At 36.2% G+C, this 19,964-nt stretch overlaps 1 protein-coding gene across 1 annotated transcript in view; it reads left to right on the forward strand.

The window, feature by feature from the left end:
* LOC150107733 (neurotrimin-like) overlaps positions 1-19,964 on the forward strand; it is a 274,283-nt gene that overhangs the window by 198,942 nt on the left and 55,377 nt on the right. The window contains exon 3 of the mRNA XM_090391503.1: positions 15,067-15,277. Coding sequence (XP_090247629.1) covers positions 15,067-15,277 — 211 coding nt within the window. The remainder of the gene's footprint in view (positions 1-15,066; positions 15,278-19,964) is intronic.

A 19,964-nucleotide genomic window follows, 5' to 3' on the forward strand; every position in this document is an offset into this window, starting at 1 on the left:
TGCATTGTATACAGTTTTGTTTTGCTTAATGCTGAAATTAAAATTTAAATTATACCAAAATAATACACTTATTAAATGCCAACATTCAATAAATTCCATTCATTAGGAAAGAAATTATTTTTATCATCTCGAGTCGCTTTACTGGTAACAACGTTTGAATTATTGAGAGAATATTGGAATCCTTCATAAACCAATCTTGAAACTAAGATAAAAAAAAACATTACTAAGTTTTGAATCTAAAACTAAAACTGGGTGGATTACACTACACATGTCATGAAAGATTTTCATACATTTTAGGCATTCGTAGACGATTTAATAAAATATAGTAATTTTTATATGATTACTACTTGCGAAGAGTGTACATCTATAGTGCATTCGTATCTTGCGTGGAATAAACCTAGGACAGTGCGATTTGAAATAGGATATCTTGACTGGATTGCGTACATTATCCACTCGTTAACCAGCTCGACAGAATCGTATGAAACTTATCGAATAGTTTTATGCTTCAATCGGAGGTCAGTTTAATGATAAAATAAAATTTATTTATATTTGTGTATTTCCGCATTTGTTAATGTATGCAGCGTAAACATAGAAATTTATTTTGATGTTAGCGTATGGGAGCATCCAGGATACCCGTTTTGGCATTTGGATCCGAGATTAGGTATAGGTCAGAAGTTGCTGTTTCCTGAACTGGAGGCCATTGCAGGCTGTCATCATTCCTCGAAGTGTTTTGCATATTTGTATGTTCACGAGACCAGGCTGGTTTGCCTGCTTTGAGGGACGAAAAACCAGAGTTTCCAAGAGCAAACCCTCTACTTTCGCATGGGACCAGCTAACTCATCTTTAGTGGCAAACATCTCATAAAGGTTTCTCAAGTCATAGACGAGAATCGAACTCTGATCTTTCGACCAAAGGACTTCGTCTATAACGACTGAGCTACGGAGGCTCTTATTTATAGAAAGCTGAAATGATTTTGGAAATTATAAAAGAAATGAAAAATAGAAATTTTATTATTTTCCATCTAATCAGAACAGAATTATAAATAATATATAAAATCTTTTCCCAAGTTTTCCATTAAAATTATGCAACCTATATTCAACGTAAATATATTCTGCAAAGCCTCGTAAATACCCAATTTTATTAAATTCCATCCAGGAAGAGCATGCCACAAATAGTCAGATTGAAACAAACGTGACATGGTTCGATAAATAACAATAAAAGTTAATTATAACATAAATTATTTATAATAAATTAAAACATATAGTTAATTAAAATTTAGTTTTATGTTTAATATTATTTGGGATTTTGTTTAATAGTTACTCATAATAATAATAAACACCATAAAATTCATATTAATTACACACCTTTTATAGTTAAAACGAGAGTACTTGTATAGTCCTATAAGGACTATGCAATCTATTCTTACAGAAGTTAGCTTTGGTGAAGATAGACTTGGTGGTTCCCCCCCCCCCCTAAAGAATTTCAAGAAATACATGCGCGCAAAAATGCAGAACACCCTTTATAACAGTACCGTCATTATGGGTAGGCTTGAAACGAACTTATTGATATTGATTTTATATCAAGGCTTTTATGGATATCACTGAGTTATTTTAGTACGTTTCATGGTAAAATTCAGAACAAAATAGTTAATGTATTTAGGTTTGATAAAGGTTCATAAAAAACACTATTGCTCTAATGTTAGTAGTATGAGCTCTTACTATCACACACACACACACACACACACACACATTCTTTTAAAACCTATATTTAGGCTATAAGTAAGATATTGTAGGTATCATATTATTACCAACAGCTGATCTAATTCTGTATAAATTTCAGCGGATATTTTATGAAAAATTATGAATCTAAATACTTGTGTTCGTTTTTCAATGATAGAAAAAAATCCAAGCATTTTGAAGTTACTATTTAATGATTAATTGCTCAATGAGTGGCGTGACTTATAATAAGTATTATGTTTTAAACAATTTATATTATATATAAATCAAAGTGTGTTTTAAATGTCACTTTCTGTACGGTAAACAAAATACAATTTACAAAGAATCACATATACTCCTCCCAAATAAAAAATAGTCTAATTTGTCTCACTGCCCTTCACACCTAGAAAGGCGAAATCATTTAAGTACGGATCCCTTAGTTAGGCCTGAATATGCGTACCGAACTCCCCGAAATACATCTTTGTTTGTGGGTTCTCATTTGCAATAAATGCAGAGTAAGTGGTCATCCTCCTTCATATGCGGTGATGTGGTGACATTTAGAATATTTGCTGGCTTGCAAATACTCTAAATGTCAGAACATTCGCAAGTCAGCAAAGTTGTCTCCGAAACTATGTTTGATGTGGGGATGATGATGATGAGAGAATTGTTCTCGAGTTATGTTCGGTTTGAACTGATTTGAACACTCAACTGGAGAATTTCTTAGTCGTAAACAAAGCATACCAGAATACGGTCATTTTTCAGTTTGTTAGCGATACGACTTACCCAAGAATATCAGGCATTCACAATATGAAGACACGTTTATGAAGACTGAAAAGAATGCATTAGTAGCATATTTACGTGAAGAACAATTTATGTAAAATCGAAAAGAGGAAGACCTGGAAGACACGTTTATTCTCTCTCTCTCTCTCTTTCCTTTCGTGTTTTGATTGTAATTATAAAACATAGGCGCTATTCCATCGTTGATCGTGGAGCTTAGACTGACAACATCCTGCTATCATTAGAACTATTCATAATGGAACCTGGAAATAAGCAGAGAAAATTAAACTTGCTAGATGCACGCAATTAGTCGTGAGACAATACCTTAAATTGATGACGAATTGTTGCAGAAGATACGAATGATGTTCTTTCTAAAGAATAACGAAACTGCTGTTTTTGAAAATGAACTGTTCAGTTTGTTATGACTGATGAATCGCAACTATTTTTATATGTTAAGACTGAAGAAAAGTTATATGGTTGGGCTGGTTGTTGTTTTGCATTACGCCGAAGTAACTAAGGCTAGTATATCTGTATATCATGTTTGTTAATTGCGTGTGTTCTTCTGGTAGGTTTGTCCGTTTGCGGAAGGAAAGAAAGCCCTGTAATTGACCTATTCCCCGTCCCACCCCCCTACACATTCACATTTTATTCTTTTGTAATTCAATTGAATGAACCACGCATTTGGATAATATTTATTAACCGATTCTATTTCTCACCTTGCTGACGGATTTAACTATGACCAACATAAATTGACAGAAATTTATTTCTGTTCAAGATTCAATCCAATCCTGGAAGATAAAATGCAAGGGTTTACTGTATATATATATATATGTGTGTGTGTGTGTGTGTGTGTGTGTGTGTGTGTGTGTGTGTGTGTGTGTGTGTGGTTTTGCCTTAATCCAATGCTTAGTGGAGTAGAAATGATACATTACTAGGGGATTATTGTAGAACAATGTGGTTTATCATTGTCTTCTATCACAATAGTATTCCATGTTTGTTTATATGCGTTCACGGCGCCGGTTTACCTGATGTGATTGACATAAAGCCCTAGTTTCACGGTGAGAAAACACTTCGCCTCTATATGGGACAGCCTAATTTATTTGATTGAAAAGCCCTGATAAAAGTCGTTTGCGTCATAGACAGGATTCGAATCCAGGATCTTTCCAAACAAAGGATTCCGCAGAAACCAGCTAAGGGAGGTTTCTTATATATATATATATATATATATATATATTGGAATTCTCTCTCTCTCTCTCTCTCTCTCTCTCTCATAATAATAATATATATATATATATATACAAGGTGTTCAAAATTCCATGTACAAACTTTGAGGGGAGGTAGAGAACATCAACCATATTCACGTAGGAAAGCATGTCCAGAGCAATTGGGGCTTCCTCATTCAAGCTTTCGACGTCGTACGAAGAACACGCGTCGTTTTACGAACGCTGAGATGGCAGACATGCACCTCGTTTACCATATTATGTATCCAACTACTATTGAACTGTTCAGTTACGCCTAATAAAGTTTTTTTTACACTACTTACTGCCTTGTGTTATTTCTGTATATTTTGTGTCCTTGTTAGTACCTTCCGGTGGCGCTTCCGGTCATGCTTTTCTATGTGAATATGGTTGATTTTGATGTTCTCTACCTCCTCTCAAAGTTTGTACGTGGAATTTTGAACAGCACCCTGTATATATAATTTAATTCATTTAATTATGAGCTTAACTGCAAACTATTTCTTCATATATTGATAGTTAGAATTCTATAATTACACAAGTATATATAATTAATTATTAAATATATAGTATATAACTAACAATTGATCACGTAATATAATATATATTACATAATATTTTGCATGATATATAATAATTATATAAAAAAATAAAAATCCTCTAATGTCTTGTATTCCTTTTAACCCTAAATAACTAATAAGTATATAAATATATAATTAGTAACAGGGGGCATCGGTGTGCTATAGATTCTATCACGTCTCATGTGAGCGACGTATATAATATATGTGTATTTTAGGAAATCTTTGAAAACATACGGGCCCTTTTAAAATACCGAACGACTACAAACATGTAACTTAAATAATTAACACATTTTATTTAATTTCCCTTGATTTTAATGAATTAAATCAAATTTAATTTGAATATTCAAATAAATAGTAAGGAAAGCAAGCGAAATATTGCCTATTTGAAGCAAAGAATAGTGTTTTCTCCTGGAAATGTTCTGAAGTGCAAGATTGTTTCATGCTATTACAGACAAGAATGACAGTTAGCGTTAAGAACATCAGATGGTTGCATTTCAGTGTCGTACTTTTCGCGTGCGTCCACAAATCGTGATTAGAAATGATCTGAAGTGAGCTGCTTAATAATAATGAGTATAGACCAGTTGGATATTCCTTTCCAAACGATAGCTTTAAAAGAGTTTCTGTTTTTCTCTTTTTGGGATGATTCTTTCTTTCTTGGCCAAGTCAAAGACAGCACGGGTTTGAGAAGTTACCAGGAGGTTAAGAAGAAAGCCAATGACAGACCGGAATGGAGGAAATTGCTGCTAAGCTACCAGTCCCAATACCGATGCAACTGATGATGATGATGATGATGATGATGATAATGATGAAGAAAGATATATGTGTCTTGATCCAAAAACTGTTAGAAAATTGTTAAAAAAATAAAAAATATTTTTTGAATTTTAAATTTAGAATTTTAATTACTCAGTCTATCACAGTGTATATTTTATCTTTCGTTTATGCATTTCAGTTAAATCGATGGCTTTTTTTTTTAAATTAACGAGTTTATTTCAATAGAGCCAATAGAAACCGTGTTTAATCAACAACTATGGAATATCTCATAGCAGCAACAACTGAACATTCTTCTAACTCGTTTGATGTGTTGGTACTTCTACATGACGTTCTGGCTTTTGAATGGGCTTCCTTTTCTTATACTGACGGTGATAGTCCAGACGTATTAGCGACATTAGCGACAGATCCTTAAGTAAAACAAAACGACGGGGAAAAAAACTTTCGATTCCACGTCGATGGACCGTGACATTTCTTTTCCAGTTGAAGCTGATTGGCGACAGCAGAAGATATCCGATAGACTCACTGAAAGCATTTCAACAATAAAAGAATCACAGGATCGCATTAAGAAACCTTGCCAGTAATGTTTTTGTATTATGATTATAATTCAGTGAATGAAACGTTCTACCTAGCAAGCGTAAAAACGTCAGCAAAATGCTAATTTGTAATTCATAACATTTAAAAAAGTAATACTATACTTCACGCTTATTTTAATTATCAAACACTCAAATAATAATATTTTATTCATTATTTTTTGTGTCAGTTTATTGACCAAATATTTGTTCAAAGAAAAAAAAGTACAGAAATTTACAAATATTGCGTCACTGTTACTGCTGCTCGAGATAATCACGTGACATCGCGTGCTTAAATTTAACTAAAATATGCACGCAGATTTGGTAACTCAGCAATGACCAAATAAAAAAAAGAACTTTGAATTACATTTTGCCGTTTTATTTTTTAAGCAACATTGCTGTTTTTTTTTTACTTATTTTTCAGTTGAATAAAATTACTGAAATTAGAATCTGACAGTTTTTGCTACAAAGAAGCTTATAAAAAAATATTCAGTTTAAGGAAACTGAAAAAAAAAAGAGTAATATCATGAAAACATGATGTGAATTTCTTCTCGTTAAATGGAAGAAATTTAATCTTAAAATTATACAGTGAATGAACGCATAATTACAAGTAGAACCCTTTAGCGAAACATTTCTATTACAATCTCTGTGGAATGAACTAGGGATATACGGGTTGTGAATCCAAGTATTTGGTCTTTTCAATCGAACAACCCCCTTTTCGGAAATGCATCGCTCCTAGTATTTCCTTCACTTTTTTACTCATTCACGCAAGTCTTCTTTAGGATTTCTTTTCAACTCCGCTGCGTTTAATTTTATGGTATCTACGTTGTAAAACCACCTATCCTTTTTTGATGCTGATTTCGATTTTGGAAATAGATAGAAGTCGGAGTGCCAGGGGAATATGGGGGAAAAGAAGTATTGGAATACTGCGTGTTGTCAAAACACTGTGAAGACTGAGTGTGTTGATATGTTGCAGTGATACAAGATTTCTTTCCGAATACTACATTTGGCAACCGTTTCTTTTCTGCAATATTTAGTAATATTTTCAAAGCTGCCCTTAAAATATTCATTGGTACCGTAACTATTATGAACATATTTGTAGTGCAACTTATACTGTTTGCAATTGAGATGATTAAGTTTTTATTTCTGGATTAAAGCAGTTAATCAAAACTGATCCCTATTTATATTACAGTAAATTCTCTTCAATGTAGAGGTAGGTTTTTCCTCCCGGAAACTCCTCTTTCTCACACGCGCCCCCTTAAAAAAATTAAAAAAAAAAACAGGCAAACCGGCTAAAAGAACACCTGCAATGAATTAATAGACGTACCACACTGTCCTCATAGTCTTATTTCTTTCTCTTATGTTAAATCTAAACAGCCAGAATAGTCATTGCGTATTATTGAATAAATTCATGAAGTTCATCAGCATTTCGATCTTTGACTTGTCGGATAGTTTGGAAAGGAACTATTTTAAGTTTCTCGGAAACTTAACACTTTCTTAAATCTTTTGTCAGGTGGACTGACATGTACACCCAATCAAATATGTATTTCATCAGCAATTTTTCTATTTATTAACTGATTACGTCAAATCAATTTTCGAACAAAAGCAATGTCTAGTCAACCAAGTAAAAGATATTTAGAACGTTGTGTTGAGTTGATTTAATCCATTTTAGAAACGAATGTTCTGCTCAAAAATAATATTCAATAAATAAGTAAATAGATTTTCTTCGGAGAATTTTCTCCCTATGCTGTTTCAAGAATTTAGTCATTTCTCTCTGAATAATTCAGAAAAACTTCTTATATGTGAATAACACACACACACACACACACACACACACACACACACACACACACACACACACACACACACACACACACACACACACACACAGATACTATAACTACAAACGTTTCAAATTTTAGGAAGTTATTTTCACTTGGTTAGACTATAAATTATATATTTAGTTTAATCCTTATCTAAGTGTAAGCAAACAGAGTGTGCGCCTGAAGTATCTTCAGGACTGAAGCAACTCGTGGTAAAGATGGACTAAGCTCTCATCACTTGTCTTAGTATTTCCCATAATGCAAAGCACATTTCCTTGCGGACATGTATAATGCTATGCATTATGGGAAGGATCACTACTCAGATCGTTTAGACCTTTATTGAGGTCTCTTCAGGGGCAGCCAGACCCAGAGGCGATACCGCTGTTGAAGCAATGCAGAAGTCATATTTGCATTATGGGATACTAAAGCAAGTGATATGAAGTTTGTCCACCTTTACCAGGAGTTGCACTAGTCCTGAAGATACGTCAGGTGCAAAGTTTGTTTGCTTACACTTGGATAAAGGATTAAACTTAACATATAATTTATAGTCTAACCAAGTAAAAATAACTTCCAATATCATTATTTAATCCAGAGTAATTTATTAATAAGTTGCGACACCTTTTGTTAACTCGTATAAGTAAATATGACTTCTGCATTGCTTGAACCTTGTTATATTATATTATGAATTCGAATGATTGGAACAATCGACCGTGAGATGCGGTCGATTGGTTCATTAATGCCCTTGGGGTTACGGATGGCAACAATGCAATGCTGTACCAATGAAGTTTAACTGAGGTTCGGCTGTTGCTGTTATCCCCTTGGGCGATGAGTTTTTGAGTTCGCTCTCTTAAGGTTTTTGCCTTAAGGGTGCACTTTGAGTCTCCGGGGAAAAGTGTTCTCCGGCACGGCCCGCTGAGAGTCTTTGTCGGTGAATTATTTTCATCGGAATATGAGCGGTTCTGCTCAGTGGTCGGGGAGCCCTTCACTGAGTGGAACCAACGCTGAGATTAGGACGGTCTTTCGCCCACTATGGAGTGGCCTAGAGACTAGAGATAGAGATCATCCGTATTTTTGAGATTTCACCTTTACTTACATAGTCGGTGATTGATTCATTAATGCCCTTGAGGGTAACGGATGGCAACAATGCAATGCTGTACCAATGAAGTTTAACTGAGGTTCGGCTGTTGCTGTTACCCCCTTGGGCGACGAGTTTTTGAGTTCGCTCTCTTAAGATTTTTGCCTTAATGGAGCACTTTGAGTCTCCGGGGAAAGTGTTCTCCGGAACAGCCCGCTGAGGGGCTTTGTCGGTGAATTATTTTCCTCAGAATATGAGCGGTTCTGCTCAGTGGTCGGGGAGCCCGTCACTGAGTGGAACCAACGCTGAGATTAGGACGGTCTTTCGCCCACTATGGAGTGGCCTAGAGATCGTCCGTATTTTTGAGATTTCACCTTTACTTACATAGTCGGTGATTGATTCATTCAATCCAATACCCTTGGAGGGTAATGGATGGCAATGCTGTAGCCAATGAAGTTCTAACTGAGGCTCGGCTATTGCTGCTACCCTCCTGCCATGATCAGAGCTTTAATTGCTCAATAACACCTTATCCCTACACTGTCCTCTACAGATAACGGAGAATATATGAAAAGCATTCTTGCTTCGCCCCTTTAAGCCAGTCCTTATAAGGACTTGTTATATTATATTATTATTAGTATTGATAGTATTATATTATTATTATATCGATTGAGGACTTCCAGGGTAACAAATGGCAATGCTGTAGCTAATGAAGTTTTAACTGAGGCTCGGTTATTGCCGTTACCCAGCCATGATTAGAGCTTTTTAGCTCAACAACACTCCATCCACACAGATTTTCTTCATTCAGATGACGGGATAAAGAGTCAAGGACTCAGTCCATCGCCCAGTTCTTTTAAGAACTTGTTATATTATGGATTTTTGGATCAATCGACCGTGAGATGCGCTGATTGATTTATTCAATCCAATATCCTTGGAGGGTAATGGATGGCAATGCTGTAGCCAATGAAGTTCTAACTGAGGCTCGGCTATTGCTGTTACTCTCCTGCCATGATCAGAGCTTTAATTGCTCAATAACACCTTATCCATACACTGTCCTCTACAGATAACGGGGAAGATGAAAAGCATTCTTGCTTCGCCCCTTTAAGCCAGTCCTTATAAGGACTTGTTATATTATATTATAGGAGGACCGTGAGATGCGGTGATTAATAATACCCTTGGAGGGTAATGGATGACAGTGCTGTAGCCAATGAAGTTCTAACTGAGGCTCAGCTATTGCTGTTACCCTCCTGCCATGATCAGAGCTTTAATAGCTCAATAACACCTTATCCCTACACTGTTCTCTACAGATAAAGGGGAAGATGGAAACCATTCTTGCTTCGCCCCTTTAAAGCAGTCCTTATAAGGTGTTGTTATAGGACATAGGCACATTGGAGTGAACGTATGACGGTTGTGGATTTTCTTCTCGGTAGAATGTGTTAATGAAATATGAGAAACTCGGGTTTTGTAGTGTAGCTTCTAGATTAACTAGCAGAGACCTGATTACAGTTCTTTAATTGCGAATTATACTGTATTTCAGAACAGCACCTGTGAACTATAATTGCAACGATGGCGATTCGTTAGGCCTAATAACCGCTAGAATCGCCATTGTTAGCACATCTATTTCAGGTCCATTTACTTGGTTTATAAGCAAATTGTTAATGATGAATGTGTTAGATTTGGACGCCCTGACAGATTCTCTGGATGAAGAGCCAGCGCTTATTCTTGTAAATAAACTTCAAAGGAAGTTTAAGCTTAAATGGCCATCAAACATGATAGATCCTGATATCATTATAGACTCTCTAGATAAAGTGCTGGCATTAAGCTTCATAAAGAAACTCCTTAAGAAGTTCGAGCTTAAATGACCCGGCTTCCTAAATTTTTACTCTTTACCCGAGACTAATGAAGATCAAAATGAAGACGCTCCTCAAATGGAGGAAAAATTAAATCTAGTAATCTCGGACTCTACTTATTCAGATCAAGAAGAGACGCACGCGCGCAAAACTCTCGCCTCGGAGTCAGCAAACGAAAATCGCATGGATGAATATTCCCCCAACACAGATTCCTCTGCCTCCACCAATGAAAAGGTGCCTCCAGTCATTCTTAGGGAAAAGCAGAGATGGACAGCCTTAAGAACCACCATGGCCAATCTGCAGATAAATTACTCCACTGACAAGAACACAGAGGAGGGCATCAAAATTCAGCCCGCTACAGTGACTGACTATAGAAATTTAACCAAGGAGTTGGAGGTAAGAGGTATACAATACAATACCTTCACACTTACCTGGGAGAAAAATTTAAAAGTGGTACTCCGAGGAGTATCAGAAGACATTGAAGCAGCTGAAATAGCTGCTGACCTCAACATGCAAGATCTGCCTTCCATAAAGGTCAGCAGAATGTACAGATCAAACAAGACCCCTATGCCTCTGGTATTAGTGGAAATACACAATATCTATAAGAATATTTATAACTTGAAGACAATCTGTGGGCTTAAGGTCTCACCGGAGCCACTTAGGAAGAGGGCCTCTTCTGGGCAGTGCCATAGATGGCAAAAATTTGGTCATGCCCAGAAGTTGTGCAAAGCTCAATACAGATGTTTAAAATGTGGTGACACCCCACACATACCTGCTCCAAGCCAAAAACAACCCCGGCTAAGTGCGCTAATTGTGGTGGCCCCAACCCTGAAAATTACAGAGGGTGCATGTGCCACCAAAAGAACAGACAAAATGAGTTAATCAGTCAATCTACCTCATTATCAGAAACAAGAGCCCAAGAAGCTCAAGTTCATCAGGCTCCTATTAGTTTGAACAAGATGACAGGTGTTCACCCACCATCAACTGAGTCCCCCAAGAAAATAAATCTTCAACACCAAACAAGAACATATGCTGACGTGGCCCGCCCCAAAAAAGCAGTCCATGACCAGAATATGCCAAATCCACATTCAAATATAACAGCCATCATCACCCCTTCTCTTGTAAATATGTTACAGGATTTCAGTAACGCCAATCCATCACTAAGCACTACAAAAATCTTGCAGCAAACACAGTCCATTTTATCTGCACTCTCCAATGCATAGGGAAAAATTCACCCCAGATTCTCTAATGATTATTACATGGAATGCCAACGGCCTTAAAAATAAAATACTAGAATTGCAGGAATTCAATGACAGATATAATCCGGATATATTATTAATTAATGAAATTTACCTGAGACCTGCTGACAATCCTAAATTCAAAGGATATCAACTTTACAGGAATGATAGGCTTGATTATAGAGGTGTAGCCATTCCTACAACCACTAATCTCGAAGTCACAGGTATCAATGTTCACAAACTCTGTGGGAAACATAAAAAAAACTATGCTGCTTATAACCCACCATCAAAAACATTGCTGACCCCAGATCTGGATGCTATCCTCGGAGTTAAACTACCGGTTATTATCGCCGGAGATTTAAACGCAAAACATCACGCCTGGAGTAGTAGGTCTATAAATAGGAATCGCCGCATCCTCTTTAATTAAAGAAGCTCAAATTGCGCAGCTGTGGCTGGCCCCTCAGTGCCAACTCACCACAGTCCGACTGGCTCATCCGACGTCTTGGATATAGGTGTCTCCTTCAGAATGTCAACCTGCAGTACACCCTGCAATCATTGAATGAATTATCATCAGACCACAATCCTATTCTGCTCCAACTGAGTTATCAGAGGGGACTTCCCCCTTCGCCTCACACCTTCATTTCCTGTGGAAAAAAGCCCTGATAAAAGTTCTTCACATCCCGGACGGGATTCAAACCCTGGTCTTTCCAACCAAAGTCTATCCAAAATGTTTCCAAACTACATTGATCCCGTCCCTCATATTAATTCCAAGGAAGAAATTGATTCTGCAGTCAATAAATTACTGATCAAATCAACACAGCCATAGCATCTATCACCTCAAATTCAATTGCTTTTAAGCCTAAACGACTACCAGATGACATAATGAACTTAATCAGAGAAAAAAATAAAGCAAGAAAAAGATACCACAACACCAGAGCACCCCAAAACAAAAATTTCTCAACAAAATGAACAGTGCAGTGAGAGATGCACTTAAAGCCCACAGAAACAAACTCTGGGAAGACAAATTAGCCTCCATATCACCTGGTGATCAAACCGTCTGGAAGTTCCTGGGAAACATCAAAAACAAAATCAAATCTCTTCCTCCTCTCAAATCTGACCTGAACATTGTTTACAAAGATGCAGAAAAAGCCGAAACTATAGCTAAAAATTTAGAAAAACAGTTTAGCCCTTCTTATGATAATCTAAATTTCAATCATATTTACAAAGTCCACCGCCACGTCAGACACGTGTTAAAACGGCTTGATACCTGTACCAGCCAACTCACACCTACTTCTCCAGCTGAAATTTATGACATTATAAAGAATTTAAAGAATAAAAAAACTCCAGGGCCTGACGACATTTCCAACAAAGTTATTAAACTGCTACCCCGAAAGGCCATCGTACATCTTACAACAATAATAAATGCTATGTTCAGGTTTGAGTACTTTCCCTCTGCATGGAAGTTGGCAGACGTAGTTCCTATATACAAACCAGGCAAGGATCCTCAGCAGCCTCAAAGTTATCGTCCCATAAGTCTGATTTCTAATTTGGGCAAAATAGCAGAAAAAGCTATCCTTTCCAGAATTCAACTTTCAGTAAAAAAATTAAACATCCTTCCTTCAGAACAGTTTGATTTTCGCCAGTTTCACAGTATCCCCCAACAAATTCATAGATTAATCTAATTAATTACCACAAGTTACAATTGGCAATACACCGGAGCAGTTTTTCTTGACTTAGAAAAGGCGTTCGACAAATTATGGCACTTTGGACTACTATACAAGTTGATTTTAGCTGGCATTCCATTAGATCTAGTCAAAATTATAAAGTCATTTCTTAGTGGCAGACGAATGCAAGTCAAACTAAATGATATATTATCTACCCAGCGACGAATCTTGGCAGGAGTGCCTCAAGGGTCCCTACTGGCACCGATACTTTTCACAATTTACATGGCGGACATTCCGCACAATCCAATGTCATCTATCATTGCCCTATACGCAGACGACACAGCTATACTAACCAGATCTATTAAACCAGGTTTTCTTGCAGTTTCTTGTCACCAAGAAACTGCAAGAAAACATGCAGAGATTAGAGCACTGGTTCTCGGAATGGAGATTGCAAGTAAAACCTCAGAAGAGTATTGCTATGCTCTTCACTAAAAACTCAATATCTCCGAAAGATGACATCTTCCTATTTAATATCAAGATTCCCTGGAAGGCAGAAGCCAAATATCTGGGTGTATTGCTGGACAGAAAACTAACCTTCAGTCCACATATAAAAGCCTCATGTACAAAAGCATCAAAAATCATTGCACAGCTTTACCCTCTTATCAATAGGAATAGCAAGCTGGATACCAAAATAAAACTGCTCCTTTATCAGTTGATGACTCGACCCATTATTACTTATGCATCCCCAGCCTGGAGCCACACCTCAAGTATACAAATATCCTCGAACTACAGGGAGTGCCAAACAAATGTCTCCGCATGATCTTAAACGCACCGTGGTATATCAGAAATGTCCAACTCCACCGGGATACAAATATCCCCTACATCTACTCTTTCCTGCAGTCTTCAGCAGTAAAGTTCTTCTCAGCATCCTCTTCACATCCAAATGAATTAGTGCAACAAGAAGCAAATTATGATGAAACAGACTTCTCCAAATATAGGAGACCCAAGGCCATCCTACTTCCAAATGAAGATCTTTAAATCGCACCCACTCAGGCAGAGCACTTAGCTCATGAAATTTCCCTACACAGTAACCTTATCAGATAGCAGGGATTATAAAAGCATTTTGCTTCACCCTTATAGTCAGCAACGTCTTGTGTCTCGCTTGGTATAGGAAATTGGAGAAAAGTCCTTTTTAAGACTTCCAGGGTAACGAATGGCAATGCTGTAGCCAATGACGTTTTAACTGAGGCTCGGCTATTGCCGTTACCCAGCCATGACTAGAGCTTTTAGCTCAATAACACCCCACCCAAGCAGAGTTTCTTCATTCAGATGACGGGATAAAGAGTCAAGGACTCAGGCCATCTCCCAGTTTTTTTAAGAACTTGGTATCACCTCTGGGTCTGGTTCCACCGAAGAGACCTCAATAAAGGTCGAAACCGGTCTGGGTAGTGACCCTTCCCATAATGCATAGCATTATACATGTCCGCAAGGAGATGTGTTTTACATAAATGGACATTAATGGATACATACTAAGGCAACTGATGTGAAGTCCTACCATACCACCTTTACCACGAATTGCCTCAGTCCTGCAAATACTTCAGGCGCAAACTTTGTTTGCTTACACTCGGATAAAGGATTAAACTAAATATATAGTTTCATATTTTAGTTAATTATACAATACATAAATTCATTCCCAATATTACTTACTTAACATTTCGTGGATATAGTTTGACAAATCATTGTTTAATTTAATTTTTTATTTTCCCGGTAGGTGTCGTGGATACGACTACGTGACTTCCACCTCCTCACAGTTGGTTTGTACACTTATACTAGTGACCAAAGATTCCAGTCCGTTCATAGGCAATATTCCAACGATTGGGCTCTACAAATCAAGTATCCACAGCCCAAGGACGAAGGCATTTATGAGTGCCAGATCAGTGGAGATCCTGCAATAAGTCACTACATACATTTACGGGTAGTAGGTAAGTGCATATTTGCATACGATTGTTCGGTTTCGTAATAAAGTCTCTCTGTCCACCATAGTGTAAATAAAAAATAATAATTAAATAACACAATTTTTTAAACTAAAAAAAGTTATCCAAAACTATTAGAAAATTTCAAATAATTTTAATTTAAAAAAATCTAATTAAAATATAACAAAACACCAATATTTTAATTATACTTAATTATTATATAAATAAATTAACCTTAATTTTCTTTTGTATTGTATATATCAATTACTACATTCCTATTACAGATTACATCATAAATTTATGTCATGGTATTGTTTTCGAATATCAAAATCAATTAAAATTAAAATATTTATTGCGAATATTAATAAATAAAAATTATAATCTTTCAAGCTATTTTTTTTGTAATCCCATAAATTAATAAATAGATAGGACTGTTTTGTGTGTTGTAACGTAATAATAATAGTACAAAATAAGCAAAAGAAGTACTCTTATATTTAATACTATCAGGTGCAAATGAGTTTGACCGCTCTCGTTCCTCAATTTAAGGTTTCCATCCCTGGTTAATAATAACAGGAGTGCTATCTAAACAGATGATGACGGATGTAGTAAAATTTTATTTTTTATACTTTACAGAAAGTCATACAATCAGTTTAGAATAATAATGAGTAATTATTTTTAAATTAATACATAGTCCCTTTATAGCTTTCCAGTCATTTCTCTTTTCCCATTGTCTGAGAATGTTCTCCTAACAATTTCTTTAAATTCTCATTATTTATTGCATGCAGAGTGGAAAATATATTCTTGTGGGATGTTAGTCTAGACTACAAGTGTTTTTCTTCGACACCTTCAACTTATCTCAATTCCCAAAGAAATAAAATTTAATCAGAGTTCTAGAATCGTTAATGGTTTCCTTTGGGGGAAAACACTTTTACAGTATGTAATTTTCTTAATTGAAATCCATTAAAGGGGAACTTCCTTTGATCTCAGCAATTGCACGACCAACTAGGGGAAAATCTTCTGATTTCACAGATCAATTCGGTTTTCATTTCGATCTTATCTTTATATAAACAACAAATTGATCATTTACTAAAGAAAAAAAAAGACACATCTAGAAGGTATTTCTGTCTTAATTGCATGCTGAAGTAATGAAGGCAATTAAATGATAGTTTATTTGTTGATAATAATAATAAAGTATCATTTAATTGTTGATAATAAGAATATAATTTTCATCATTGCATTTCCCTTTCAAGCATTGCAATAACCAATGTTTGCTCATAATGTAAACTGAATACACAATGATTTCAATAAGTTACGGCGAATCAGCATAAGTACATGATGTGTAAATATTTATTATATTAAATTTTTAAATAATCAACCAAACTGAAGATGGCAATAAGTGTAACCGAAGATTTATCTATTAAATACCAAATATGGGGAGTTGTGGAGTTTTACGTGGATATGTAAGAAGCTAGGAGGGTCAGTTTTAACCCTACCTTGATCTGGACCCTTTTCCCACAGCGGTGAGACTTTTTACTTACTACAGGATAGTAATTACAGAACTAAGAGCTGTTCTCAGTCATCTTTCATACATTTAATTCTGTGCCTACACTATGCCTAAGGACATTTCCCATTTGCGAGAACGATACAAATTTATTAATATTAACGGCTACTGAATAAGAAAATACAGTATATATACTGCTTTAAAATACTTCTCTGAGCAAGTTACATGTTGCAATTATTTCATGCTTGATTATAAGTAAGGCTGATGTTTTCGTAATAAATCACTGGCAGGAGATTTTTTTTATTATTATTTTTATTTATTTTTTTGAACTGCCTTGAAGTACCTGTTCTTAACCGGTGGCTTGGAAAGTTAATAGGAATTTTGGAAAGGATAGGGAATAAAAATCCTCTATTTCAGTGAACCCTTCATTCCAGTAAATAAATATAAGTCTTACTCACATGCTGAAGCATGAAAAAAAAATTCAAAATTATCATGAATAAATTCAAAGCTGCTCAAAGCCTGCCGATCCATCATTCTTGCCTCAATTTTATCCATCATTATGGAGAAAATCATCAGCAGTAACCTGCTTCATTACGTAAGGCCCATCAGTATGGATTCCATCACTTTAGATCCTTGGCAGATCTTTTAATGTGCTTCACTCTCTCCCCATCACCGAAAACTTGCCATGGAACGGGGTGTGCAGAAACCTTTACTATTGCTCTTGATATTTCCAGGACATATGATTGTATCTGGCATAGAAGTCTGCTCAGTAAATTTCCATCATTGGTCTACATTCTACCTCTATGTAACTGAGCAGATAGTTTTCTCTCTCTGCCCATGGCTGCATATCATGGTGGATATATTCCTCTTGCTGAACTTTACAACCATTGCAGAAGTGTCTCAGAATCTGTCTTCCTCTAATACATCAATAATCTGCTGTCGCTGCACAATAATCCGATTCATAATTTTGATCATAATAGTAAGCTCCATTTCTCATACTCATTTGAAAATCCTTCTGTGTATAAACTCCCGACCATCAAGATCTTCTGTTACCAGTGTGTTAAACTCCGATCTCCACAGTATTCTTCAAATGGGAAGAGAAGCAGATTACCTTCTATGCTATCACAATACATCTTTCTCTTCTTTTTCGTGATAAACAAAATAAACAAATAACTAGAGAGGATCAGATTTCTCTTATTCGACTGATATTTCCAGTTCAAACCTCATCTGGCTTAATCCATTAATAATCTGAAATCTCTAAAAAAAAAAAAACTAATCATCGTTTTCTGCACAAACTCATTTCATCCATCATTCAGCTCCTCTGTACGAATCCCAACTTATCAATTTTGGAATATTATTCCACATTTCGACAGACTTAGGATTCGTTTAAGATATCGAATTGCATATTTAGATATAAATATTCTATATTGATATAGATATTCTACTAGTATGTCTTTATTTATTTTTTGATCGATTTTTCAGAAAATTGTAACACATCTATTTACTGTATTTTATTTTTAACCAGCCTTATCTTTATACGAGTATTTATGGATATAAATTTGTATGATATTTGTCCGTTGATTCGAGGGTAACAATGGTTGGGATACAAACACTTTGTATCGCAGAGAACAGAGGCAAATGGATAAAAAGGGGGGGGGGGGAGTTGAGAGGAATGCTAGGGGAGTTAGTCGTTGTACAGTAGAAGGATACTGGGTGTGATACACCAGAAATATCTCTATAAAGCTCTTGATGTCATCCACAGGAAGGTGATTCAGCTGACAAATGATTTTCGTCTCGCTTCAAACACTATTTCACATACGCATACAAGCCACTGAATTAGAAACATTTATTCAGATGTACATAAACATCACTTACGCAGCATGTATGTAAAACTTGGTCAGGTGCGTCATTACGTGTTATGGACAATTATTTAAGAATGCTGCTGGTCAGTAATCATCAGTAGCGTTGATCACAATTAGAAAAACAAAAGATCTTTCAGAGTTCCATAAACGATTTATTGTGGGTGCATATCTGGTGGAGCCACGCATTTGAAAACAGCAGAGTTGACTGGTTTCTCCAAAGGTGAGATATCCCGGGTGTTTAATTAGTGGAAAAATAACCCTGCATTGCAGGAAAATAAACATGATAGATATTAGCAGTCAATGGTTGGGATACCAGTGTGTTAAACTCCGATTAGGTCAGCCTATCCGCTTTCCACCCAAAAGGCTGCGGGTTCGAATCCCACAATGGGCATGGATGTTTCTGATTGTCTGTGAAAATGCTAGTAGTGATGGACGGCGGTAGATAGCGGTGGTGTAGATGATGAAGGTAGTTGCGGTTACTGGAGTGGTGGAGACAGAGTGTTGTAGAGTAAGTGCCTTCCCTCGATGAGTCTTTGGACTCCCTGGAGGTGTTACATTTTTTTTTTAAGTTTGAGAAAGAGAAAGAATGATTATACATACAAATTTCTGCATTTGCTTATAAGGATTACTTGTAGATGAGTGAGGCAAGTTAATCCCACCTACTTCGAAGCTTGGGTTAGCTTTTATGAAGAGAGTGGGATTTAGCCTTCACTATTTGTGTTGTTACTACTGTTTATGTATGGATCTAGGCATTGGATGCTAGTGATTTGTGATGTGTATATTAGTGTTAATGGTTTCTTAACTTTGTTGGTATATTTTCCAGAGTTCGTTTTTTAATGTTCTGTAGTTATCTATGGGTTTTAACTTTCTTGGTAGGTTGTTGAGTTGCGTGGGTATCTGATATGATCTCACAGAAGAACCGTATGAGTTGTTGAAGGGTGTGGGGATGTAGAGAGTTGTCGTAGGTCGTGTTATACGATATGTGTCTCTGTTGTTTCGATAGGTGATGTTGAAGTGATTCCTTGTTAATGGCTTGTAGTGTTTCAGGTTTTTAATGCTCAGAATTCTGTGTATCGCCATGTGCTTGTCGGATATTGGTTGTTGGATGTAAAGTGTCCAGATCACTGTTGACACGATTTTCCTGTGTAGTGTTTCTAATTTTGTTAGGTGGCTGTTTGATGTATTTGTAAAGACTATTATCCGTATCTGAGTAGGGATTCGCAGATACCGTGATATAGAAGTTTTTTTATGTTGGGTGGAATAATGTCTTTAACTTGGAAGAGTTTTGCTGCGATGATCCGGAGTTTGGTGTGTAGGTATTCTATGTGTTTTG

This window comes from Typopeltis vanoorti, chromosome 4, assembly GCF_054136105.1.
Source record: "Typopeltis vanoorti isolate ZY-2024b chromosome 4, IOZ_Tvanoo_1.0, whole genome shotgun sequence".
NCBI lineage: Eukaryota > Metazoa > Arthropoda > Arachnida > Uropygi > Thelyphonidae > Typopeltis > Typopeltis vanoorti.